The sequence below is a fragment of the Styela clava genome, chromosome 10, assembly GCF_964204865.1.
Source record: "Styela clava chromosome 10, kaStyClav1.hap1.2, whole genome shotgun sequence".
Lineage (NCBI taxonomy): Eukaryota > Metazoa > Chordata > Ascidiacea > Stolidobranchia > Styelidae > Styela > Styela clava.
The window spans coordinates 5,437,806-5,464,402 of NC_135259.1; the positions used below are offsets into that span (position 1 = coordinate 5,437,806).

A 26,597-nucleotide genomic window follows, 5' to 3' on the forward strand; every position below is an offset into this window, starting at 1 on the left:
ATTCAGTGTTTCCAAAAATAATAGCTTCATATACATACCGGTTTGACTAAGGAAGTAGCAATAGGAACGCTTGCTTAATGCAAAGCAGGTGGATTTACAGCGTTTCAGTTGGTTCCATATGAATTTCTGATGAAATAAAAGAATGCTTTCGATGCGTTAGGTGTGAAACCTATTGTAGCCGCGTGCTTGGGCTCTCAAAACCGCCTCTAAAATCCATTCCAGAATTTTATTTGACGCCTTTTTTCTGCTATTTTTATTTACTAAACGACGGGTGTGATTCAGAAATAGATATGCATCAAACCTGTTAAATTTGGTATTACCGTATACAACGAGTGAAAATGCAAGTCATTGTTGGTATATACTGAAAAAAGCAAATAGCAGATTAATAATTTATTAACATTTGGATTTTGATAATTTAACGTTTACTGTTTAGAGTATTTATTCACTTGTGGGCTAAAATATCACTCAATAAAAAATAATTAAGAAATTAAGTTATCTGGTTTCTTTAGGGATATAACCTTACAGTTGCTTACTGATTATATGCAGTTTTCGGCATTAAATTAGCTTATATTAACTTAATTTTACTCTAGCCCAATATGCATTTCAACACTGAATGTATGCAATTTTCTATCGATTTCGATTTAAATGTATCATATCAAGTTTGCATTGTTCACTGCAGCTCATGTTATACATTGCAATTGCATTTTTCACAAGAACTCTTAGAATAACCAAATCGAAAATCAGCAGTGTGTAATCACGTTAAGGATTAATTCTTCTTAATTATAATCATATATTCATGCCATTCTTATCAGAGCGATGAAACGTGAAAACCTTTTTGTGATTTAAAAAAATCTTGTTTAAATCTGATAATTATACCTGCCCGTAGGCCCTACGATGTTGTGACAGGCTGACAGATTAAAATGGCTTTGCTAATTTCCAATCACGAATTGCTACGAAGTGATGCACGTGATACGAACATAATGACTTGACAATCCATGTTAGATTTACAGTAGCAGATACAGACCGTTTGTAAATATACCCAAAGGTTAACTGATTAACCGCAGAGTTGCAACAGCCTATAATTTCTACTCCGAAATATATTATCTGATTATTCAGTTGCTTTAATTAAAAATTTTAAATCAAATCGACAATCATGGCATGTCAGTACGGGTCAGTCAGTACTCTAGCCAAATATGCAGTTGCTGTGTACCAGGTTTCTCGGAAAGATGGCGAACAACTCAGATGGATTACGTCATGATGGTGCGTCTCACATTAGCAAAATTGGGGTAAAATATCGATTCCCATACATTACCTTTTTTGAAAATATAAGTAATAACCTTCTAGCGACATTTTACACATCTAAGTGCTAAAAATTTGAAACTTATCGGTCCAATATTTGAAAGGTAAACTTCAACGACAGCAGTTTGCAAGTTCTGCCAATTAGCTCTGCACTTGTAAAAAACAATGATACGACATAAAGCTATTAACATGCACATTGATAACATGCAACAATCGAAATTGTATCTTGGATTCAGTCAAATATATTTGTTAAAAATAATTTATAAGTTACTCTTATTATACGAAACACAGTTTTCAGAAGAATGCGAAGATGGATATAAGTTACATTAGCTAGTTGAATTCGATTCTGAAAGCAATGTAAAATGTAATGACTGCACATTTTAAAAATGATATCAAATCTACATGCACTCTATTATGAATCATAAACGTCAGTTACCTAAATCAAACAATGCCTTCGAATATATTTTTTTTTTTTTTATGGCCTTTTTTTTTGTTCTACTCGGGGATGTAAGCGGTCGGTATATTTTTAGCCGCATCGAAATTACGATACTGAACCACAAGCCGCGTGTATATTGTATATAAACACATAAAACCAGTGCAGCAACGTTTTAATTCTTACTCATGTACATGGAATGTATGAGAGTAACATAATAGAACACCCATAGGTCATAACTTGGTACACAGAATCACATTGTATCTATCGAACTCACGTATAAGATAACATTTTGCAATACAATAGAACGGCCAACATATATTAGAATTCGTTAGAAAGAATCGATTAAAATTGATGTTAAATATTCAAAGACTCGTGCAGATTGCCGCAATAGAAACAAATGGGGATGGAAAAAGATTAACTCTCTATATTGGTTTGATTTGGTTTTGCAAGCCCGCAACGGAGAGAACTATACAATTCCGCATTTTCAAACGACTTATCTATTAGAAATCCGTACAACGGAACGATAAGTTTTGGCGATAGGAAACAAGTCTGTCAATAAATTTATTGCCCATTAATTTAGCTCCCCATTACCGAAGATTTTTGTATTGTAGACAACCTCATTCCAGCGATGCCGAGCGGAAGGTAGGTTGTAGCACTGTGAAAAGATGCATTGTAAGATACTTTCCCGTTTGTATTTCATATTTAGATTTGTACAAATTTGGTTCCGCATTTATTTATTGTTAAGAAATTTATGATATTACCTAAGATATTACCAAAACTGATCAATATCAGTCATAACATATTGAAACGAAAAAGAAAACGATACTTCTCTATACCCAATAACAATTCACTACAATGTGTATCACGTGAGTAGCAAGAAGTTTGCCTATCGCACTATCTGAGCCTTGTGAATAATTTGTAATTCGATAGTTTTCTCGGCGATCTGATTTATATGAGTGATAGACTAGTTTTCACCTTTTTATTACCATTAGTATGTGCACAAATATCGGATTTGTTGAGCATATGGACAAGAGATTTGTTTGAACTCAATATAATTGGTCGTTTATGACAATAATCCTATTCACAAACTTGATCTTTAAAACGTGAAAATTGTCTCAATGACTTTGCACAATTATAATTATGTACTCCTCCCCTTAGGCACCGATGTGTAGTAGCAGAAAACCAGATAAAAATAACTTCGTTAATTTTCTATCACGACCTTCCACGAAGTATTATAGCACGTATTTGCAGATAAAAGTATGAAATTCGTCGTTGGTTTGAACTCTTCAATTGTGTTTTAGGTTGGATAATTTGGACACGATTTTTGTTTTTGTGAAAAACTTGCATAACTTGTATTTTTATAGAAAATGCACGATAGAAAAATGTAAAATGCATATTTTGGTTTGAAAACGCAATGAAAAACGAGAGTAGTGAACTCTCAGTGATGACTGTAAAGATTAGACTGGATATGGAAAATTCAAAGAACTAGTTGATTTCCAACTGGTTTCTAGACTGATGGTTAGAACTTCGAAGTTCACGTCAAAAATGGCACATTCTTTATTCAAAAAAAGAAAACAGTTTGATAACACTCATGGCAGACAAATACCCCTTTCAACAACTTATTATTTTTGATAGGTAAATTAAAAATTGATTAATATTTCCAAACTAAGAAATAGTATAGGGATATCGAAATCTTTGCCACGTTGTATTAACAGGCAAATACAATGTTCAAACTGTACTATTATTTGAATTATTTTACAAATTTAAAGGGTTTTGCACATTTTCACGCGTTTACCGAATTAGTTTTAGTTCAGTCGACATGCATTTAACCAAACGCAAATTTATTGAACTAAAATTTGGAATAAAAATACAATTTCACGATGACTCATGTAGATTTTTTTGTTTCTTATTAGTCAAAATACTAACTACAAACAGGATTATGTGCAAATAACTAATTTGTTTAAAAATGAATTCCTAAACGATGCATCGCGTGACGTTCAAAAGAATTAAAACTGAATTTTGAAAAGAAAAAATTCAATTATCGTTACTCGTTTAATAATATAATTCGCTGTCACGTTTAACGTGCTCCGCTTAAATCACGTGATCGGTGTATAACATATAAAAGTCGAAACGGTTTGAATCAAAATCACATCGTCTTGATTCATCAAGAAGATTGAACAAGGCAATAACAAACTATTGTTTGAACGTCTCCAAACTAAACTGATTGAATTTGAGGAAGCTCAGAAAGAAGAAGAAAATGCGAAGATTTGATTCATTGCTGCTATTGTCAGTGGCAATGACTTGTTTTCTGCAAGTCATCCGTGCTGATAGTAAGATTTTTTTATTTCAAAGTGATCTGAAATTTTGAGTGCATATATTTCCAGAATAATTCATTTCATTTTATACATTTTGTAAATGATGTACATACAGTTAAAAAATGCATTTACAAGAATACAAGTTTATGGAAATAATCAAATTTAAATATAATTCTTATTGTCATATAAAATAACCAATATAAGTTGCAATAAAATACTTTATAATTTTCAGGCTGCTATCCGCCTAAATTTGAGCACGGTTACGTCTCATCGTCCGAGTTTCCAATGTATGGTCGATACAGAATTGGAGCGGTTCTCTATTTCCAATGCAAAAGAGGCTACGAAATGAAAGGAGACTATACTATTAGATGCAGATATGGAAATTCATGGGACAGAGAAATTCCAAGATGTTACGCTAAAATATCTGAAAGTAAGTTTGGATTTTGATCACTGGAACGTAAATATTGAAAATAATTTATATTCCCTGTGTCGTGACAAATTTATTTCGAAATATATCTTATTTTTTAGAATATTGTGAAAGCCCGAGTCGATTTTTCGGCGGTGAATATCATCCGGTTAAGCCTCAGTATCATTACAACGACAAGGTCTATTATCGATGTCCTGGGTATTCCTCAAGATACGTCTACTCAACATGTAGTATGGAGGGTAATTGGAAAAAAGCTTCCAAATGCTACGGTGAGTTGCCAAATCAGATATACCTAATAGCAATAGTTATGAACGACCATAAACTCAAATATTCTTATTGCCTATACTTCCATACAGATTTGAATGAAAAATTACCTAGTTTCTGAATTTAACACTCACAAACCCCCTTTAATTTCAAATATAACAGATTATTGCAAGAAACCGGAAATGAACTACGGATACTACGAACCAATGAAACAGCACTATTACCATGGCGATAGTATTAAATATTATTGCAATGATAAATATTATAAGTATCACGAAGGAGAAAAATATGAAATGTCAACTTGTGGTGAAGATGGATATTGGGATAAAAAGAAACCGATGTGTAAAAGTATGTTCGTTTTCAAACTTTTCAAAACCTAATAAATCTGATACTTGTATAATTTTATTTTGTTTTAAATATCCTGTTTGTATTCGTAGAATATTGTGAAGTTCCCGATTATAAAATGTTTCATCATCAACCGTACGGACGATCACGTTATGAACATGGCGAGAAGATGCAATATTACTGCGAAGAAGATTATTACAAACCTTCTAAATATAATTACCATGAATCAGAATGCATGTCCGATGGAAAATGGAATCGATCTCCATACAAATGTGAAAGTAAGAATATTGATTATTATTAAAAACTTAACAAGCTGATAAACTATGCAACACCTTCTGATTGTTAACCCAAATACTCTTTTTCTGCCGCCGGCTATTAATTTAAATCAAACCTCTTGTTTGCTTATAAATATTCAGAAGTTTTCAGCAATTTTACAGTAATTTTGAAAAATTGTATGATTTTGCGAAAACACCAATTTCCTATATGTTATTGTAATGTTACAACAACATGCATTTAGATATTTATGATATCCATATTACGAACTGTGAATTTGATGCAATTATGGAATCTTTCGACCAGTTGCTATTAAACGCTATCCTATTTGTATAACAGAGCGATGCACAGCTCCAGATTACAATGACTATTACCATATGGCCTATTCTAAAGAAGTTTATGGGTATGGAGAAAAAATGATGTATTCATGCAAGGACGGATACTACAAACCCTCCGATTATGATTATTCATATGCGATGTGTAAATCCGATGGGAATTGGGACAAGAAGCCTTACAAATGCATGAGTAAGTTCACTGATAATAACTAGTTAGGATTAAAATAATTGTGAAAGAAACATATTGTGTATACGTTGAAGAAAATTTAAAATGTATATGATTTTAGTTTTGACATATTCGCATTCTAAATAACCAGATTCTCAAGTGAAAAAATATATCCGTTTAATTTTAGAATACTGCAGGGCACATAAAATGCAACACGGTAAATATCAGCCATTGAAAGATACGTACAAACATGGAGATAAAATGTATTACGAATGTGATTCCGGATATGAAATTTATTACAAAGAAGAAAAATACGAATATAATACTTGTAATAAACATGGAATGTGGGATCGCATGACTCCGATGTGTAAAAGTGAGTAGTTCGAATTTTGTAAAATACCAACATACTAAGTATGTTTGAAATGTAACAAACTAACTGATCTTTTTAGAATATTGCAAGGCACCACAAATAAGCTACGGATCATACAGTCCAAAGTCGAAATCCGGAAAATACAATGTTGGTGACCGTATGTACTACAGTTGTAACGACGGGTATAAACTGTTTTATGGAGAAGATTGGTACGAGTACAATACATGCCAAAAAGGAGGACAATGGCGTTACAAAGAACCATCATGCAAAAGTGCTGAAAGTATGGTTTGATTTTTATATCTGATATCATCAAAAAATTATACACTTTGTCGTATTCAACAATCCATTATTAAAATTAAATTTCGACCTAATATCCAAAGCAGAAAGGACGATATTATAACTCAGAACTTCGAAAGTGGCGTGAATTATACGAATCATAAGAGATCTATGAGAGACAATTCGTTATGAAAATGTTTGCGATACATTTTTTTTATTTTTGTCTCGTTATGTGTTCTCAGATGTGCAAATGTACGTTTCTCGAATTTTGTCTGCCAAAATCGGAGAAAGGAATAAGTATGCTATTCTAACACAGTATTACAAAATCACGGTAATAACGATTTCTTGTTTATTATTAAGAACATTGTGATCCACCTCATATGCCACATGGAACTTATACTCCATCAAAGAGCAGATATTCAAACAATGACAAAGTATCTTACCAATGCGAAGATGGATACAAGCTTCACTATGATTTAGACTGGTTTGAATTCAGCACTTGCATGGAAACTGGGAAATGGGATTTTAAAGCCCCAAGTTGTATGGATAAGAAAATGCGTAAGTAGCATTTCATCGACTATGCAAAGTGGCGGGGTTAAAGAATATTGCTCTGGGAATTGGTGTAAAATCGCGTATAGAATACTAATAAGATTTGATCAATATAGATTATATTCACCTTATTGAGTGAAAAATTGAGATGGAGGTCCGAAATCATTGATATACTATTTTTAATTAAAATTCCAACATAAGCTAAATAAAACAAATTACAAGTTTATTTTAAAGTTCCGAGTCCATGGGAAAATTGTTAGTTATTTCTCTGAATTGGTTTTATTTAGATCAAGTATATTAGCCTTTATGTTAAAATTTGTAGACTACTGCAAGCAGCCGTACATCGACCATGGATCTTATTCACCTATGAAGAAAATGTATAGCAAAGGAGATCGCATTTACTACAATTGTAAAGATGGGTACAAAATGTATTACGATGAAGACTGGTTTGAATTCAGCACATGTAATGATGATGGGAACTGGGATTATGAACCACCCAAATGCAAAGCAGTAATTGAGAGTAAGAATTGTTTTAATAAAATGAATATTTTATGAAAAAAAACATTGGGTACAATCAAATTATTGCAATTATTGAAATCTAAGAATTTTGTTTTTGAAACCCTGTATTTTGTCGATACTCGCCTTGTGTCGCCTTGTGAATTATCTTTCTAGAATTGCTCTTACAAACTCCTGTAATGAAAAATCGTTCGAGCTAATGTTTCACGTAAAAAAATCTTTTTAAGAATATTGTTATCACGAGGAATACATGCATGGAGAATATAATCCAAAGATGAAACAATATAGTGCTGGAGATCGTATTTATTACGACTGTCACAAAGGATACAGAATGAAATATGACGAAGACTGGTATGAATTCAGAACTTGTGGAAAAGATGGACTTTGGGATTTCAAACCACCTAAGTGCATGAAAGTACACAGTTACACAAGTAAGTAAACGATATTTATTGATAGGATATTATACACCACCGCAAATTCGTTCTTGGAAACGTAGACGCACACATACTTATTCCCAAGAAGAAACAAGAGAGCTATGCTCAAATATATGGACACGTAGCGCCACATAATTTTGATGACGTCATAGATGAAAATTAAAGCCTTCTGGAGAATAATTCCATCTTCAACCACTGAAAATTTCAAAGCAATTGGTCCAGTAATCAAAGAGAAAAGTGTTTTCTCCAAAACGATACAAAGAACAAGACAACACAACAACAAAACGATCGTTATGTCCACTACGTATCCAATAAGAATGCACAAAAGCCTATTTCTCTCATTAAATATTACGCACTGACACATTTATTACAGGATAAGATGTATTTTCAACATTTTCTTTTTTAGAATACTGCCACGCACCATATTTCATGAATGGAAATCTGCGTCCAATGAAGAATGCTTACAGTCACGGAGAGAAAGTCTATTACTATTGTAAAGAAGGATACATTACATATTACAAAAACAACGAAGAATACAAATACAGCACTTGTAATCATGATGGAACCTGGGACAACCCAGCACCAATGTGCAAATCTATGTATAAAAGTGAGGCTATAAAATTTTGACTATATTTATTTTTGGTTGTTTTTCTGTGGAGACACGCACTTCTTGTTTTTATTTTCATTTAATATTCTTATGTTTTCTGTTTAGACTACTGTTACGCCCCTGAAATGAAACATGGATCTTATAATCCCACAATGAAAATGTACAATACTGGAGACAGGTTGAGATATAAATGTGATTATGGATACAACATGTATTATGAAAACGAGAGATATGAATATACCACTTGTATGCGAGATGGGAATTGGGACAGAAAACACCCAATGTGTAAAAGCAATAAAATGTGTAAGATGATTATCTATAATAAAGTCTAGTGGATACTAAAGTTAATTTCATTTGCGTTAGAATAAAGTTTACATTTAGATATTGAATAAATATAATATAAATATGACTGAGTTTATTGGCAAACATAAAATCTTTCTTTTTAAATTTCCCTAGTAACATTTTTCTCTAAACGAAGAACTTTTGTTTTTTTTTTCTTCGTTATGTCAAGAATTATTTCTAAAATATCCAGATTATTGCGACAAACCAATGATACAATACGGTATGTATAAACCAATGAAAACAATGTACAATCCCGGTGATAGAATGTATTATTCATGTAAACAAGGATATCAACTTAAATATGGTAAAGATTGGTTTGAATACAACACATGTAATGATGATGGAAAATGGAGATTTGAGGCACCAAAATGCATGAAGGCACATAAAAGTAAGACTTATTTGTTATGGATCAATTCAACATGAAATATATTTATTATCAATGTAAATCTATCATTACAAACATATTTATACCATGACTTATGATGACGGTTTCTTTCTTTGATACTTTAATTAAATTGATGATGTGATAATTTTGGTCATATTGATGTAGAATCAAATAAGAATGTAAGAAGCGATGTATTATTCTGTTCACAGGATATTGTGAATCCCCCATGATCAAACATGGGGATTACAGTCCCAACAAAAAATATTATTCATACGGAGACAAAGTTTATTATAAATGTCACGGTGGATTCAAACTTTATTATGAAAATGATTGGTTTGAATACAGCACTTGTAAGGAAGGAGGATATTGGTATCCAAAAGAACCAGTCTGTAAAGAAGAAAAGATGAGTGAGTATTGAAAATAAGCAGTTGATCACCAATTATTCAAAATTTGAAATATCATTTATATGACGTTGACAATAACGCATTCCTGTATTCTATCATTTTGTGTAATATATTAAAAGTGATTATTTCAAGTATAGAAATTTGGGTTAATAAATATTAACCGTACAAATACCAAAACACTAAATATTTACACTATTTAACCATTTTTTCGACTTCAGAATATTGCTACCCACCTGAGTATCACCACGGTTCTTTTAATCCAAAAATGCGAATGTATAGTCACGGTGAAAGAATGTATTACGAATGTGACTACGGATATAAAATGTATTATCATGACGAAGAATACGAATTTAACACTTGTATGGATGGGAAATGGAAAAAACAGGCACCAAAGTGCATGGACATGAAAAAAAGTATGTGAGATATTGTAGTATTTGTTAGGGGACAAATATAATGAAAGTCGCTTACAATCCAGGATTTTCTGCAAACACCTCGACTTATTTGATTATTTTTTTTATTTGTGAAATGTTGAAATATATATTCCTCATATTTCAGCATAATAAATTACAATATCCTTTGGTTTACCAGAATATTGCAAGATGCCATCTATTATGTACGGTTCCTACCAACCAATGAGAAAAATGTACAGTTATGGAGATAGAGTCTGGTACTCATGCAAAAGTGGTTACGTCATGCAATATCATGGTGATACATTTGAATATAGTTCATGCATGTCGGATGGAAATTGGGATAAAAAAGCTCCAAAGTGCATGAAACGTGATATGAGTAAGTTTTTAACATAAACTGATTTTGGTTTAAAAAAATCTATTAGAATTAGACTCATCCTATTATTCTTTGTTTACTACAGAATACTGCATGGCTCCTCATATGAAGCACGGTGAATATTATCCCATGAAATCACGATACAACGTTGGTGATAAGTTGTATTACAACTGCAAGTCTGGTTATGATATGAGATATCATGAAACTAAATATCACTATTCAACCTGCAAATCTGATGGAAATTGGGATAACAAACATCCGATGTGTATGGATATGAAGAAAAGTATGTTGTATTATAATGCAAAATCCTCAGATTTCAAATTTAAAACATTGTATATACAGAGGGGATAGAACTAAAAATCATAAAAGATAATGATATGCCAATTTCTGTATCATTGATTATAATTTATGCCACAGTAGCTGAGTGTCTATTCTATCAAAAATTAAATATTGATGTACATAATTTGTGTCGATTTGAAAAAATTATTGAAAAAATTAATTTTTTTTTTATTTCAAATTTTGTATTTGCAGAATACTGTTCTGCACCGAAGGTCGATCACGCTGGCTATTCTCCAATTAAAAATTATTACAAGTACGCTGATCGGATTTATATATCGTGTCACTATGGATATTACAAATCCTATTCAGGTTATCAAATGGAATATAGCTCATGTAAAGAAAATGGGAAATGGGATGTTATTCCAACCTGCAAAACTATGGCAAAAAGTAAGTTTTTCAGAAAATTAAATTGGACCAGATTAATACAAATTATTAAAGCAAGCAATCTTCTGGCGCAATATTTCAAGTTTTACAAGAATTGCGTATTTTAATCATACATGTTGCTCAATCTTTTTCAGAAATTTTTACGCGTTTTTCTGATTTTCTCACTTTTAAACTAAAAAACCTCGGCAAGATTGATTAATGGATGATAAAACTCATATATATTTTCTGTGTATTCAGAATATTGCAAAGCCCCCGAACGTTCACACTATCATCATAAATCATATGCAAAAAAACAATATATGGAAGGAGAATGGATCAAATATGAATGTGATCACGGATATTATCGACCTTCCAATATGAAATACAATTATGCCATATGTAAGAAAGACGGAACATGGACTGCTTTACCTTACAAGTGCAATAGTAAGTATTATTTAACAAAAAATATTAAACTTTAGTCTTCAGTATATAATAAATATTTCTGAAATTAAACTGTTGTATTGCTTTTGTATTCTAGGATATTGTATGTCGAATGATATGCGGTACGGATCTTATAAGCCCATGAAGAAATACTATGCACATGGAGAAAGAGTTTCATATAAATGTTATGACGGCTATAACATGAAATATCAGAAGCAGAAATACCAGTACAGAACATGTCAGAATGATGGGGAATGGGATAACTATGCCCCGATTTGCATGAGTGAGTAAACTTTTCTTAAACTTGACTTTGTATAAATTGATACCTCATAATAAAAATATAGACTTGTTCTTAATTATTACTTAAATAATAATATTTCCTAGTTGTTATTTATAATAATAAAGTAATTTTAAATGCTCAAATCAAAATAAACGATTGCCGTTTTTCAGAACCTACCCCATTATTTTGTTGCAGATTAAAAATAAAATTCAATAATTCCTCCATGATTCAACTTGTTTCAATTAATAATTAATTTGAATACATCCTGCATGTACGTTTTATTTTCATTTCAGAAAGCCGGTACTAGCTACGCCCAAAGCTGATGGGCGACGACATTGGAACATCATAAAGCTTTATAATCAATTTGGTGACTTTATTATATTGTATAATTTGATATTATGTGATAATAATTGAGAGTAATAAAAAAAATGAATCATATTTTTTGTTCGTTTGAGTTTGTATTGAACAAAGTTTGTGTCAGATTTTGACGTATAGTAACCAGTAATTTCCAAGTTTTGTAACTTTTGCAAAATGACTTCCGCGTGGTATTGTTGGAATGAGATCGTTCCTGATAGCAAATTCCTCCCGCTACTTTAATACTAGATTAATTTTCAATTATCCGATTCAAGGTTTCCAAAACGTAATGGAGATTTTAGAGCAATATACCAAAATCGGTTTTTGATGATATTAAAACCATTTGCACACTTGTCTGGATTCCTAACAAATAGGACAACTCAAATAGGTACAGTATTCCAAAATTTCTAAGCGCTACAAAAACAAAAGCTTTCACACTCCTAAAGCAAAATTGCACGTATTGAGATATTTTGAACTCAAAATCGGGACTAATATTCTCGAGTTAGACCAGTGTTTCCAAACCATTTTTCGAGCGACCCGATTTTTTAAAAAAAATAAATTTTGTAAAATCTCGCGACCTGAGGATATTCTCATATATATATACTAAACGGCATATCATGCTTTAATGGTCGTAAAATTCAATTTTAATATAAAACAATCATTTTTACCTATAACATTTAGTTTACCAGAAATTACTTAAAAGTGAGAAAACTGCACTTATTTGCCATTAGGTGCTGTCAAGTTTTGACGCTGTGATACTTTCCACATATACAATGCCATTTTCAATAGAAAATTCACTAAAAAATACTGTAAATATAATTTTAAGTTTTTGTTAAAAAGCAAAAGATCCAAAAGGGTCGCGACCCACTTGGGAAACACTGAGTCTATAGAATACTCTACGAGCCTCGTGCCTGGTGGCTGTAAATTTATAACGAAAACTTTGTCACTGGCACTTAAACACCAACCGCTTTTTAGAAAACAACAATTGATTTAAGCGTTGTTATATCAACGATTGGGTTGAAATATCTTTTATAGCCTGTAATGTGTAATGCAAAAAAATGAGATCCGCCGTTAAATGGCTCAATATTCTGAATATGACATGTTTCAAAAAATGAGGACGTATAGCCTATTGCTTGGGTATTATTTAACATCCAACGCATCGTCTGCTCATTCGCAAACAACATTTTCAAAACCGCGTTTTGCAAGAGACGATTGTTTGAAATTATAAATATAATAACAAGAGAACAAGTTATTTTCAAATATGGAGAAACTGAGGGCAAACTAATATTTTATCATCAATTTACCTAAAATAATATGCGGTAACTTACCAATATCCGTATCGGAAGGCGGAAAACTCGACTACATGGACAACTCATCAGTGACAACTCCACTACCCAGGGTACCGGTGACGGTACAGTCAGTGACTGTCATAGCTTTTCCAGGTCCTGTTACGATAGACCTTTCTTCGGGAATGCAGTTTCAACTTAAATTGAAACTTCAACTGATACGCGTCACTTCTGTATTGCCAGACTGGGTCTGTATTGCCAGTCTACCATTCCCAATATAAAAAAAAACACTTGCGATAAGCAACGAGATCCGCCGACGTTCGCTGGGCTCGAGTTCCGCTGATGTGCTTTCGCGGAACTGCCACAAGATGCGCAAATATTGATGACGTCATAGCACACCAATAGACTTTAGTCTTCCAAAACCCATCCTACGCGCAAAAAATAAAAGAGGCATAAACAAAACGATTCTAGCTCTTCTGAAGAATGTAGTCACCAGAACAGAAATTTGCACTTTTCGTAATTTTCTAGTTATCTTTTATTTTGGACGTGTGCAGTTTTAAGGATAGAATATTTTTTATATATTTTTGATATTTTCATCATGAAAAACGTGGTCAATATTTTTGATAATCGTTCATTGAAATTTTAATGGGTATTTAAGTAAAAAATAATATTGTAATCTCTAAGAAAACAATTTCCGATCGAATCAAGCAAAACGATGTGCTATGCGAATGAAAAAGAAACTGGACTTTATATTGCAATTTGGGATTCCGTCCTTCGCGATTCGCGAATAAAAGAACATAAATTTTCATGTATTTGTGGAAACTCTAAGCAAACTTCTGTTTGAATTTTTACGTTCAGTAATGTATTAGTATCCAACTAGTGGTAACATGGATTCCAAACCACGGTCGAAAAATAGGATTATAGCTCGTTTTTGTGCGTGTTTAAATAATTTATTTATACAAAAGACATCGACATATGTTGATCTGAAGCCGGAAAGACTTTATGAATTTGCTGAAATTTTATGCCAAGAGACAGATAGCTGATGCAACGCGAGCATTTCTTATATTCACGACAATTTGTTTTACACATACATTATGTCGGGCTTTGATAAATGTTTTCTAGTACAATTTGGATTGATTCAGTTGAAAGCATTAAATACATATTTCTGAAAATTTCGAACACACAAGGAAAACGAATTTGCATTCAGATTAAAATAATTCAGTTAAATCCATGCTTGTATTGTCCGGTTCAGTCAACAATTCGTTCCTTCCTTCGGAATTGAGCGGAATTACATTGCTATTTATATTATAGTAATCACTTGGGCTTTAATTGAGATTGCTATGTTATTATTGGACACAAAATGGACCTACAAATCGTTTTGTTGAATTCTTGATGTTGCTGTCAGTCTTGTTGTTGTTGTCGTTAGGTAAAAATAACTTTGCTACGCAACTAATGAAATGATCAATTTTCATATTTTCTATATTCAAAGAAGATTAAAAACGCAGCAAATCTATTATTTGTAATTTTTCTATTATTTCCTCTAAATCATATGATAAACAATATTTCACCAAATGCAAAAGCTGATGTATCATAATTGGAGAAGAACAAATTTTATTCTAACGTATACCGTACCGATACCGATGTCCTACCTTCATGGTGTTACCGATACCGACGTGAATTGCTTCGGAAATGGGACTTGATATACAATTGGAATTTGGAACTTTTCAATACCAAATAATAGACTTCAGTTTAAGTTGCATACGCGACCGGTACTACTGCGATTAGTAACTGTGACTTCGTGTTCATATATTTAAGCATTGCTCTCTTGTTGTTATTTTTCTGTTTGATACAACCTCTCAATGTTGTTGTTTTATTTAAATCACAATGGTTTGGTGTTTTTAAATAATCGTCAGATTCGCATATACTCTCATATTTTTTTTATATCAAGATATCCCTGTGTACCGTTGCGCCATGCTTTCGTGCTTGTGTAAATTGTCCTCCATTTTCATAATATATATTCAAGAATGTTCAGGATGCAATTTCAATTAGTTATCAAATTGTGTTGCACTTCGTGTCGTGTCATTCTTAAATACAAGTGCATCGGGTGTCCTGTCAACGCATTGCAAAGTGTGTCTGTATATTGAAGTCAATATTGGCTTCAAGTGGCTCAGAATATGATTCCCTATATGAAAGTCGAGGCAAAACAAAATGCCCAATATAACGTTAACGCTCATATGAAATGATGTAATTTTGTTCGAATACGTGCATCAATTCATAGTGATTCTATTTTAGTTATTCAAGTTATTTTCCTCTGTCAGCCTGCCGCCATATTCCGCGTCCCGAGTGCGAGTGCATTCACCTGATTTGAACAATATTTGTGCAAAATCATTGGAACGTTTTCCCTTTTTAGCGCCGTTTCAAACATACTCGCTAAATAACATCAAATGGCAGATACTATGCTATATGACAGTCAGAGAAACCGGGCAACTGAGTGTACAATATTTCTAACAAAACTTGGCCTCCGCAACAAAATACCATTAAAAATATCGTTTTCGGCAATATCTGTTATGAGATTTTCCCGGAATAATGCTGAACTTAAACATTAAAATCTGAAGCACATATCGTCAAAATCAAACAATGGGATGCTGAAAATTTGTTTATTGCTTACAATTAACATTACTACGTTATATTATACATTGCAATAATGTTATCAAATTAATTACAAGCATTGTAAAGTTGTAAATGTCCAATCTTGAGTGACTTTAACGTATCTAGTAGCGATTACCTGAAATAAAAATCGAACATGTAAGCAGAATGTATGCAAAGTTACTATGTATCTAATGCTTTATGAAAAAATGATTTGAAGTATTATTTTTAATAAGCAACGATGTGCGTACGACAACTGCGAACATTTATTTAGTTGCTTAAACTTAAATATCTACAGTACGGCCTCCGTTCTAAATTATAAAGAAGAAAATACACCATGAAGTGAATTGAGTATCAAAAATAATTTAGCTTCTTCAAACATAGTCTGAGTAAAGTTTACTCACTCATGCACATCGGGGCAGAATAATCCCACTCTCCGTCATTCTGACATGTTCTGTACTGATATCTTTGCTTCTGATATCTCATGTAATATCCAGTATAACATTTATATGAAACTCTTTCTCCATGTTCGTAGTATTTCTTCATGGGCTCATAAGATCCATACCGCATACCATTCGACATGCAATATCCTAAAATTTAACAATTATGCAACAGTTTTATTTGAGAAAACTTATAAGATATTCTCAAAGACATATGATTAATATTTTGTTAAATAATACTTACTATTGCACTTGTAAGGTGAAGCAGTCCATGTTCCATCTTTCTTACATATGGCATAATTGTATTTCATATTGGAAGGTCGATAATATCCGTGATCACATTCATATTTGATCCATTCTCCTTCCATATATTGTTTCTTTGCATAGGATTTATGATGATAGTGTGAACGTTCGGGGGCTTTGCAATATTCTAAATACACAGAAGTTATATGAGTTTTATCATTCTTCAATTAATCATAATATTGTATATTAGTTAATGAAGTTTAATAAGTAAGAAAAATAGAACATGTTAAAAAATCTGAAACTAGTGTGCAACAAGTATGGCTAAAATAAGCAATTCTGATAAATATGAAAAAATTGCACCATAAGACTGCTTGCTTTTATAGTTTGCATCAACTCGGGTAATTTAATCTTACTGGACTTACTTTTTGCCATAGATTTGCAGTTCGGAATAACATCCCATTTTCCGTTTTCTTTACATGAGCTATATTCCATTTGATAACCTGAATATGATCTGTAATATCCATAGTGACAAGATATATAGACCCGATCATTGTACTTGTAATAATTTTTCATTGGAGAATAGTCAGCGTGATCGACCTTCGGTGCAGAACAGTATTCTGCAAATGTAAAAATAAGTTGGAATAAAGAATATTTTTTGATATTTTTTTAAATCTCCAAAAATAATGTGTTTGAACATAAAATGTTAGAATGAACAAGCACTCAACTTCAGTAACATAATTTAAGTTATAAAATTTGATAATGATGTTTTGAATTTTTAGTTCAAAGATTTTGTATCATAAAACAACATACTTTTCTTCATATCCATACACATCGGATGTTTGTTATCCCAATTTCCATCAGATTTGCAGGTGGAATATTGATAATTATTTTCATGATATCTCATACCATAACCAGACTTGCAGTTGTAATACAACTTGTCACCAACGTTGTATCGTGATTTCATGGGATAATATTCACCGTGCTTCATATAAGGTGCCATGCAGTATTCTATAGTAAAAGAAATAAATTATTAGGATGAGTTTAATCGATAATTTATACCAAAATCAATTTATGTTGAAAACTTACTCATATCACGTTTCATGCATTTTGGAGCTTTTTTATCCCAATTTCCATTCGACATGCATGAACTATATTCATATCTATCTCCATCATATTTCATGTAGTAACCACTTTTGCATGAATACCAGACTCTATCTCCATAGCTGTACATTTTTCTCATTGGTTGGTATGAACCATGCATGATATATGGCATCTGGCAATATTCTGTTAAAACCAGAAGATATTGCAAATTAGAACAGACGGAAGATTTTGACTCGTGTTTATAAATGAGTAAAATACAAACAAATGATTCGGTATGTACAGTAAATTCCCGATCGTCAACAACTTTCTCATTATTTGCCTTAAAAGATTGATAACAAGTTGTTGTACGTACTTTTTTTCATGTCCATGCACTTTGGTGCCTTCTTCTTCCATTTTCCATCCATACAAGTGTTATATTCGTATTCTTCGTCATGATAATACATTTTATATCCGTAGTCACATTTGTAATACATTCTTTCACCGTGACTATACATTCGCATTTTTGGATAATACGAACCGTGGTGATAATCGGGTGGGTAGCAATATTCTGAAGTCGAAAAAAACTGGTTGAATTGTGTGAATATTTAGTGTTGTGGTATTTGTACGGTTAATGTTTATGAACCCAAATTTCTATACTTGAAATATTCACTTTTAATAAATTACACAAAATCGAAAGTCGAAAAAAAAGTTGGTTAAATTTGGGTGAATATTTAGGGTTTTGGCCTTCTTATTAAGCATAGAAGAAGTTTTATTATTATTGAAATCTCCAATTCTAATTTAGTTAATCAAAACTAATAGAAATTCGTTATTGTCAACACCGGATGAATGGTATCTTAGTTTGATTTTGATCGATTTATGATCAACTACCAATATTTTCAATACTCACTCATCTTTTCTTCTTTACATACTGGTTCTTTGGGATACCAATATCCTCCTTCATTACAAGTGCTGTATTCAAACCAATCATTGTCATAATAAAGTTTGTACCCTCTGTGACATTTGTAATAAACTTTTTCTCCGTATGAATAATATTGTTGGTTGGGATTGTAATTACCATGTTTGATCTTAGGAGAGTCACAATATTCTGTGAAAAGATTATTGATTTTACTAGAAATTAAGGAAAACAATCTAAACGCTAAATAAAACATGTTTTTTTTATATTACAGGTTTCTAATTGATTTTGCATAGATTTGACTAAAATAATCACTTTATCAATTTGTCAAAAAATGTCTTGATGTTTCACGATTTTAAATATCTTGATAACTAGAAATCTCTATAGATAATCAATGTAATTTATGTTTATCAATCCATGACAATTAAGTCTCACTTTTTTGTGCCTTCATGCATACTGGTGCTTTGTATCTCCATTTTCCATCATCATTACATGTGTTGTATTCAAACCAATCTTTACCATATTTAAGTTGATATCCTTGTTTACATGAATAATACATTCTATCACCAGGATTGTACATTCTTTTCATTGGTTTATACATACCGTATTGTATCATTGGTTTGTCGCAATAATCTGAAAAATTTGAGATAGAATGCTTCACATATTATAAGAAAATGTAAAGCTTTTCATCTTGTAGAAAATGTTATATTGGAAATTTGATGAAAAAAAGGGTGAGTAAAAAATTATCTCTGCTAATAAAATTAGTAATCTATATGTTTGATTATTTATCATTTTAATTTAAACTTTTTTAAATTGAATATATTCCAATAGTTTTTAGAAATGTATTGGATATCTTACACATTTTGTTGCTTTTACACATTGGGTGTTTTCTGTCCCAATTTCCATCTTGCATACAAGTAGTATATTCATATCTCTCGTTTTCATAATACATGTTGTATCCATAATCACATTTATATCTCAACCTGTCTCCAGAGTTGTACATTTTCATTGTGGGATAATAAGATCCATGTTTCATTTGAGGAGCGTGACAGTAGTCTAAACACAAAATATCAGAACAAAAATACGAGAATGAAAAACGAATCAACTAGTACAGTTCAATTTCAATTAAAAATTATATAATCAATGTATAGTCTTACTTTTATACATAGATTTGCACATTGGTGCAGGATTATCCCAGGTTCCATCATAATTACAAGTGCTGTATTTGTATTCTTTGTTTTTGTAATATGTCATGTATCCATCTTTGCAATAGTAGTAGACTTTCTCTCCGTGACTGTAAGCATTCTTCATTGGACGTAGATTTCCATGCATGAAATAGGGTGCGTGGCAGTATCCTAAATTATCGATACGTTAGAAATGCTTTTCAAAGTGTAATATTTCAATTGATGTTTCTAATTAGATAACAATTCGGAAAAAAATAGTTGACGGTATTCATATGCTTCTAATATAATTTTGTATTTTATCCCGATGAGGAAAATTTATTTCCATTCGGCGAGATTTTATCTATGAAGTATAACGTAATTTCTGTTAGAATCATCCAGCGATATAGGCGTTGCCCAATAATCTCGCATATTATCATACATCATAAAGCTTAGGTATAACTTTCCAATGATTTTGCTGTGACGTGTGTGACATAACATTTTACTGTTAAGATCATTTACTTACGCGTGTAACTGTGTACTTTCATACATCTTGGTGATTTGTAATCCCAACGTCCATCTTTTCCACAAGTTCTGTATTCATACCAGTCTTCGTCATATTTAATTCTGTATCCTTTGTGACAGTCGTAATAAATACGATCTCCAACACTGTATCTCTTCATCTTTGGATGATAATCCCCATGCATGTATTCATCGTGATAACAATATTCTTAAAATTAATTTTGTAACATGAAACATTTTTTAGAAAACAGTTATTTTGCCCAAGATTATTTTCCGAATGAACGGTAGTATAGCCGATTTGACATTGTCCACCAAGTCCAATATTAATAGTATTAAAACAATTCTTACTCTCATGTACTGCTTTGCATTTGGGTGGATTGTAATCCCAGTTGCCATCATCATTACATGTGCTATATTCAAACCAGTCTTCATCGTAATACATTTTGTATCCATCTTTGCAACTGTAGTAAATGCGATCTCCTTTGCTATACATTTTCTTCATAGGTGAATAAGATCCATGGTTGATGTACGGCTGCTTGCAGTAGTCTAGAAATATTAACATAATACAATTCTTATTTATAATTAATTGCGTGCTTAGAACTTTAAAGGAAAAAATTTCAATATTGTTTATGTTAGAAATATTTTGACTACAAACAGTGGATCAATAATTTCAGACCTTCATCTCAATTTTTCACGCTATACAGAATAAACTACATTGATAATTTCTTATTATTTATCTATTACGTGATTATACACTACTTCCGAGAGCAATAATCTTTAACTGTACCACTTTGCATAGTCGATGAAATGCTACTTACACATTTTCTTATCCATACAACTTGGAGCTCTAAAATCCCATTTTCCATTTTTCATGCAAGTGCTGTATTCAAACCAGTCTGAATCATAGTGAAGCTTGTATCCATCTTTACATTGGTAATATACTTTATCATTGTATGAATATCTGCTCTTCTGTGGAGAATAACTTCCATGTGGCATATGAGGTGAATCACAATATTCTAAATGATAAATAAGGAAGTTGATATTAATGTGATATAATAATATTATATACTTGTATATCTGTCTTATGAGAGGAAGCAAAAAAGGACCGATTTGGGCTTACTGAATGTGAAAATCGTTAGCTTATTTGAAAGAATCACATATCAAAGACTAGATTAAAACAGAATAGATTAGTTTAAAACGTCTTGAACTTCTTTACAACAATGTCATTGTCAAATGGATATCATTCACAAATTATACAGTTATCATTACAATTATACAGTCCAAAGCTTTCAGTGTTTTGTGCCAAATGAATATAGATTTAGTCTATCATAATTCTTTCTTTCAAATTCTTTTACTGGTTTTTCAAATGTTGAATAAGATGTAATTCATAATTCATATTTATCAGAAGGTAAAAAAATGAATCGCACTTTCAGCGCTTCTGCATGATGGTTCTTTGTGAAGCCATTTCCCTCCCTTTTGGCATGTATTGTACTCGTACCATTCTTCTCCATAATACAGTTTATACCCGTCCTTACAACTGTAGTACATACGGTCACCAACGTTGTATTTTCCGGTTCTCGACTTTGGACTGTATGATCCGTAGCTTATTTGTGGTGACTTGCAATATTCTGAAATATACAGTTAGTTTGTTACATTTTAAACATACTTAGTATGTTGGTATTTCACAATATTCGAACTACTCACTTTTACACATCGGAGTCATGCGATCCCACATTCCATGTTTATTACAAGTATTATATTCGTATTTTTCTTCTTTGTAATAAATGTCATATCCGGAATCACATTCGTAATACATTTTATCACCATATTTGTACATATCTTTCATTGGCTGATATTTACCGTATTGCATTTTATGTGCTCTGCAGTATTCTAGAAGAGTTGATACATTTGTCAGGTACTTTTCATATTATTACGAATACAAATCATTTTCAATCTACAAATTAAATATATTCAAACTTTTTTGTATACTTATACCTAATTTTTATTCTCAAAACTCTTCCAATTTTTACGAGTTATCAGTGAACTTACTCATGCATTTGTAAGGCTTCTTGTCCCAATTCCCATCGGATTTACACATCGCATATGAATAATCATAATCGGAGGGTTTGTAGTATCCGTCCTTGCATGAATACATCATTTTTTCTCCATACCCATAAACTTCTCTAGAATATGGCATATGGTAATAGTCATCGTAATCTGGAGCTGTGCATCGCCCTGTCATATAAATAGGATAGCGTTTATAGCAACAGGTCGAAAGATTCCCGTCATGTAGGTATAATTGCATCAAATTCATAGTTTGTAACAAAGATAACACTAAATATCTAAATAAATGAGGATGTGGGATTTCATATTCAGGTTTTCGCAAAATCAGACAATTGTTTAAAATTACTGTAGGATTGATTCTGAATATTTATGAGCAAATAGAAGATTTAATTTTTAAATTAATAGCCGGCGGCCGAAAAAACACCTTACAAAGTACTAGAGTTAGCAATCTGCATATATTCCAGAGTTTTAAAATCAGGTTATTAAATATTTAAAATAGTCTTTATTCTTACTTTCACATTTGTATGGTGATCGATTCCATTTTCCATCGGACATGCATTCTGATTCATGATAATCATATTTAGAAGGTTTGTAATAATCTTCTTCGCAATAATATTGCATCTTCTCGCCATGTTCATAACGTGATCGTCCGTACGGTTGATGATGATACATTTTATATTCGGGAACTTCACAATATTCTACGAATACAAACAGGATATTTAAAACATAATAAAATTATAAAAGTGCCAGATTCATGAGGTTTTGAGAAGTTTGAAAACGAACATACTTTTACACATTGGTTTCTTTTTATCCCAATATCCATCTTCACCACAAGTTGACATTTCATATTTCTCTCCTTCATAATATTTATAATATTTATCATTGCAATAATATTTAATACTATCGCCATGGTAATAGTACTGTTTCATTGGTTCGTAGTGTCCGTAGTTCATTTCAGGTTTCTTGCAATAATCTGCGATAGAATATTTAGTTAATTCCCTACATTTTGAAAAGTGGATTTGGTTACAAGACAACAAAACACTCTCATATATATTTATAATTATCTTTATGGTCATCCGTAACAATTTTACTATTAGTTATATGTAATATGACAACTCACCGTAGCATTTAGAAGCTTGTTTCCATTTACCCTCCATACTACATGTTGAGTAGATGTACTTTGATGAATACCCAGGACATCGATAATAGACCTTGTCGTTGTAATGGTACTGAGGCTTAACCGGATGATATTCACCGCCGAAAAATCGACTTGGACTTTGACAATATTCTTAAAAATAAATAAATGATTTTTAGAAACATTTTGTTGCGGCGGATGGTATAATTGGCGTTCCAATGGACAAAATGCTAACTTACTTTCAGATTTTTTAGCGTAACATCTTGGAATTTGTCCGTCCCATGAATTTCCATATCTGCATCTGATTGTTCTGTCTCCTTTCATTTCGTAGCCACTTTTGCATTGGAAATAGATGACACTTCCAATTCTGTATCGACCATATATTGGAAACTCGGATGATGTGGCGTACCCGTGCTCAATTTTCGGCGGATAGCAGCCTGAAAGTTACAAAAAGAAGTATTAAATTAATATAGTATGATAGCTTTAAAAGTGTGTTAGGCTACCTTTTATGCTGATAGCAGTTAAGTTTCAATAGTTCAATTCAGTTTGTATCTTGTATCACCTTGTATTCATTATATTTTTTAATAAAACTGTAAAGCATTCAGAACACAGATACACCAAAGGTTGTATATCACATTGAATTACGAATAATTTAAAATGAAATATCTTACTATCAGCACGGATGACTTGCAGTAAACAAGTCATTGCCACTGACAATAGCAGCAATGAATCAAATCTCCGCATTTTCTTCTTCTTTCTGAGCTTCCTCAAATTTAATCAGTTTAGTTTTGGAGAGGGTCGATCACCAATTTGTAATTGCCTTGTTCAATCTTCTTGATGAATCAAGTCGATGTGATTTCGATTCAAAATGTTTCGCTTTTTATATGCTTCACACCGATCACGTGATTTAATTCGAGGCACGTTAATCGTGACGCCAGTGACATTGAACAACAATTAACGATAATTTATTTTTTATTTTCGAACGTGATTTTATTTCTTTTAAACGTTGCGCGATGCAACGCTGTGATGTCATTCACGTTTTTTTAATTTTTTTTAATAAATGTTATTTGCATATAATCCGATTTGTTTTTTGTTCTTTTTATTTTATTTTAATTATTGAGAAAGAGACAAAAAGTGCACGATAGTCATCATGACATTGTGATTTTTATATTCTGTATTATAAAATTTATTCGAAAACATTTTTGTTTGGTTAATAAAAATAATTGAGTAAACTCGTAGTTAGGGGGGGGAACCATTTGAACGTATATGTTAATTCGAAATCGTAAAATGTTGTTTTTATGAGAAATTTTTTTTTCAAGATTTCAAGGTAAGTGGTAAGTAAGTGTTCAGTGACTGGTCTCCCAGAAGCAATAAAAGTATACATTTTTTAAGTGAACGTCAAAGCTGCGACAGTTCGAATTATCGAACTGCAAACCTTGTACGAGTGGTTAAGTTGTTGAAATTTCCACCTTATTCAATCTTCGCATCAGTCATTGAATATACACAGCACCCAATTTGAATTGCGTTTCACAACTTCACAAATAAGGTAAGTTTGAATTGATGAAAGACTGAAAAGTATCGTGTATATTTCAAAATAACTTACATTATAGTAAAATGGTTAGGTTTTTCATTTTACGTGATATACAAATCAAAAACAATTTTCTAATATTAAGTCAATGTCAATTATTGAATTCGAGAACTCACAATTTTTTATCATTTTATTTTAAATCGGTGCGTATTATTGATTGCTCCATGGTTAAGTATTGCAGATTTATTATTTGAATACAGTTACTACACGAAAAATATTATGATCGACAAAAAATTCTTGTGAATGTCACAATGCAAAAATATACCATAGTTTAGATTTTTACAATAGCACAAACAACATTCGTGGAAAAGTTGGCAAGAAACAAAATGGCTGATTTTAATAACCTTGATCTCAATGAAGTTCATTTGATTATCAACAAATACGTGCTATATTTTGTAGCAAGTCGTGATAGAAAATAAGCGAAGTTATTTTTATCTGTTTGTCTGCTACTACATACCGGTGCCTAAGGGGAAGTGAAAATAATAAATAATTGTGCAAAGTCATTGAGACATTTTTCCTGCTTCTGAAATCAAGTATAATGTCGTGATAGAGTCCTAAAAGACACATTTAATTCAATTTAAACTAATTTATGATCATATGTTTCACGAAATCATATTTGTTGACGAGAACTTACATTAACAAGCAAGCGCTGGAGGTTTTTAGCTTCTTTACTTGTAATGTTAAAACATTACAGATTTACATTTTCAAAACTCTAAGTATATTATATATTTCAATGCAAAAAGACATGAAACGAGGTAGGGTTTATCCAAAGTATTTTTCATGTTGTTTTGATGCAGTGTTGATTGCAGAAGTTTTTGTTATTATCTGTTTTGTATATTGATGATATATATCGTTTAGTGTGGCATTTTGAAATGAGTTTGCTTGTAATACTAAATTGCTATTTTAGGCAATTTTTTAATAATATCTTTTTACGACACCAAAGATTATTGCACTGTTGTCTGGATTTATAATAGATAAGTCTTATAATTCGGAACAAGATATACGGTATTATTGATATGGCTTTGTAATTATTTTTCTTTGAGAAGCGATTTGTCAGCGTTTGTTTTTTAATGTGACACGTGTTGTTGCATCACGCTTAATAGCTTTTCGACATCAGGCGGCACACTGGATGAAGCAAAAAATAAGAACATTTTCTGAATGGCATTACTAATCGGAGTTCACAGATTGTTCTCTGTAATGTTCATTTTCGAGAATAA

At 31.7% G+C, this 26,597-nt stretch overlaps 2 protein-coding genes across 3 annotated transcripts; one reads left to right on the plus strand and one right to left on the minus strand.

Moving 5' to 3' along the window:
- Positions 1–3,929: 3,929 nt before the first annotated feature.
- On the plus strand, positions 3,930–12,379 carry LOC120337920 (complement factor H-like). Its single transcript, XM_039405826.2, has 22 exons — positions 3,930–4,065; positions 4,283–4,480; positions 4,579–4,746; positions 4,904–5,089; positions 5,179–5,364; positions 5,699–5,884; positions 6,048–6,233; positions 6,310–6,510; positions 6,867–7,064; positions 7,378–7,575; positions 7,799–8,002; positions 8,412–8,612; positions 8,718–8,915; positions 9,145–9,342; positions 9,549–9,746; positions 9,962–10,156; positions 10,332–10,529; positions 10,612–10,809; positions 11,058–11,252; positions 11,487–11,672; positions 11,767–11,952; positions 12,243–12,379. The coding sequence occupies exons 1-22, from the start codon at positions 3,993–3,995 to the stop codon at positions 12,254–12,256; spliced, it is 3,951 nt and encodes a 1,316-aa protein (XP_039261760.2). The 5' UTR covers positions 3,930–3,992; the 3' UTR covers positions 12,257–12,379.
- A 3,834-nt stretch (positions 12,380–16,213) lies between these two features.
- LOC120337921 (complement factor H-like) lies at positions 16,214–24,631 on the minus strand. Of its 2 annotated transcripts, XM_039405828.2 has the most exons (22): positions 24,464–24,631; positions 24,032–24,229; positions 23,778–23,945; positions 23,445–23,630; positions 23,170–23,355; positions 22,643–22,828; positions 22,298–22,483; positions 22,021–22,221; positions 21,412–21,609; positions 20,942–21,139; positions 20,598–20,801; positions 20,069–20,266; positions 19,770–19,967; positions 19,347–19,544; positions 18,906–19,103; positions 18,372–18,566; positions 18,005–18,202; positions 17,729–17,926; positions 17,341–17,535; positions 16,920–17,105; positions 16,640–16,825; positions 16,214–16,374 (listed from the first exon to the last, which is right to left on the minus strand). In XM_039405828.2, the coding sequence occupies exons 1-22, from the start codon at positions 24,534–24,536 to the stop codon at positions 16,361–16,363; spliced, it is 3,948 nt and encodes a 1,315-aa protein (XP_039261762.2). In that variant the 5' UTR covers positions 24,537–24,631; the 3' UTR covers positions 16,214–16,360. The 2 variants fall into 2 exon arrangements, with proteins under 2 accessions (XP_039261762.2, XP_039261763.2); XM_039405829.2 differs by lacking the exon at positions 23,445–23,630.
- Between the last annotated feature and the right edge of the window lie 1,966 nt (positions 24,632–26,597).

Excerpts from the sequence above, each read along its gene's own strand:
- LOC120337920 (XM_039405826.2), top strand. The coding sequence starts at position 3,993 with ATGCGAAGATTTGATTCATTGCTGCTATTGTCAGTGGCAATGACTTGT. Across the intron at positions 4,481-4,578 it reads TTACGCTAAAATATCTGAAA|AATATTGTGAAAGCCCGAGT; the intron begins GTAAGTTTGGAT and ends CTTATTTTTTAG. Across the intron at positions 11,253-11,486 it reads CTGCAAAACTATGGCAAAAA|AATATTGCAAAGCCCCCGAA; the intron begins GTAAGTTTTTCA and ends CTGTGTATTCAG.
- LOC120337921 (XM_039405828.2), bottom strand. The coding sequence starts at position 24,536 with ATGCGGAGATTTGATTCATTGCTGCTATTGTCAGTGGCAATGACTTGT. Across the intron at positions 23,946-24,031 it reads TTACGCTAAAAAATCTGAAA|AATATTGTCAAAGTCCAAGT; the intron begins GTAAGTTAGCAT and ends TTTATTTTTAAG. Across the intron at positions 16,826-16,919 it reads TTCACCTTACAAGTGCAATA|GATATTGCATGTCGAATGGT; the intron begins GTAAGTATTATT and ends GTTAAATTTTAG.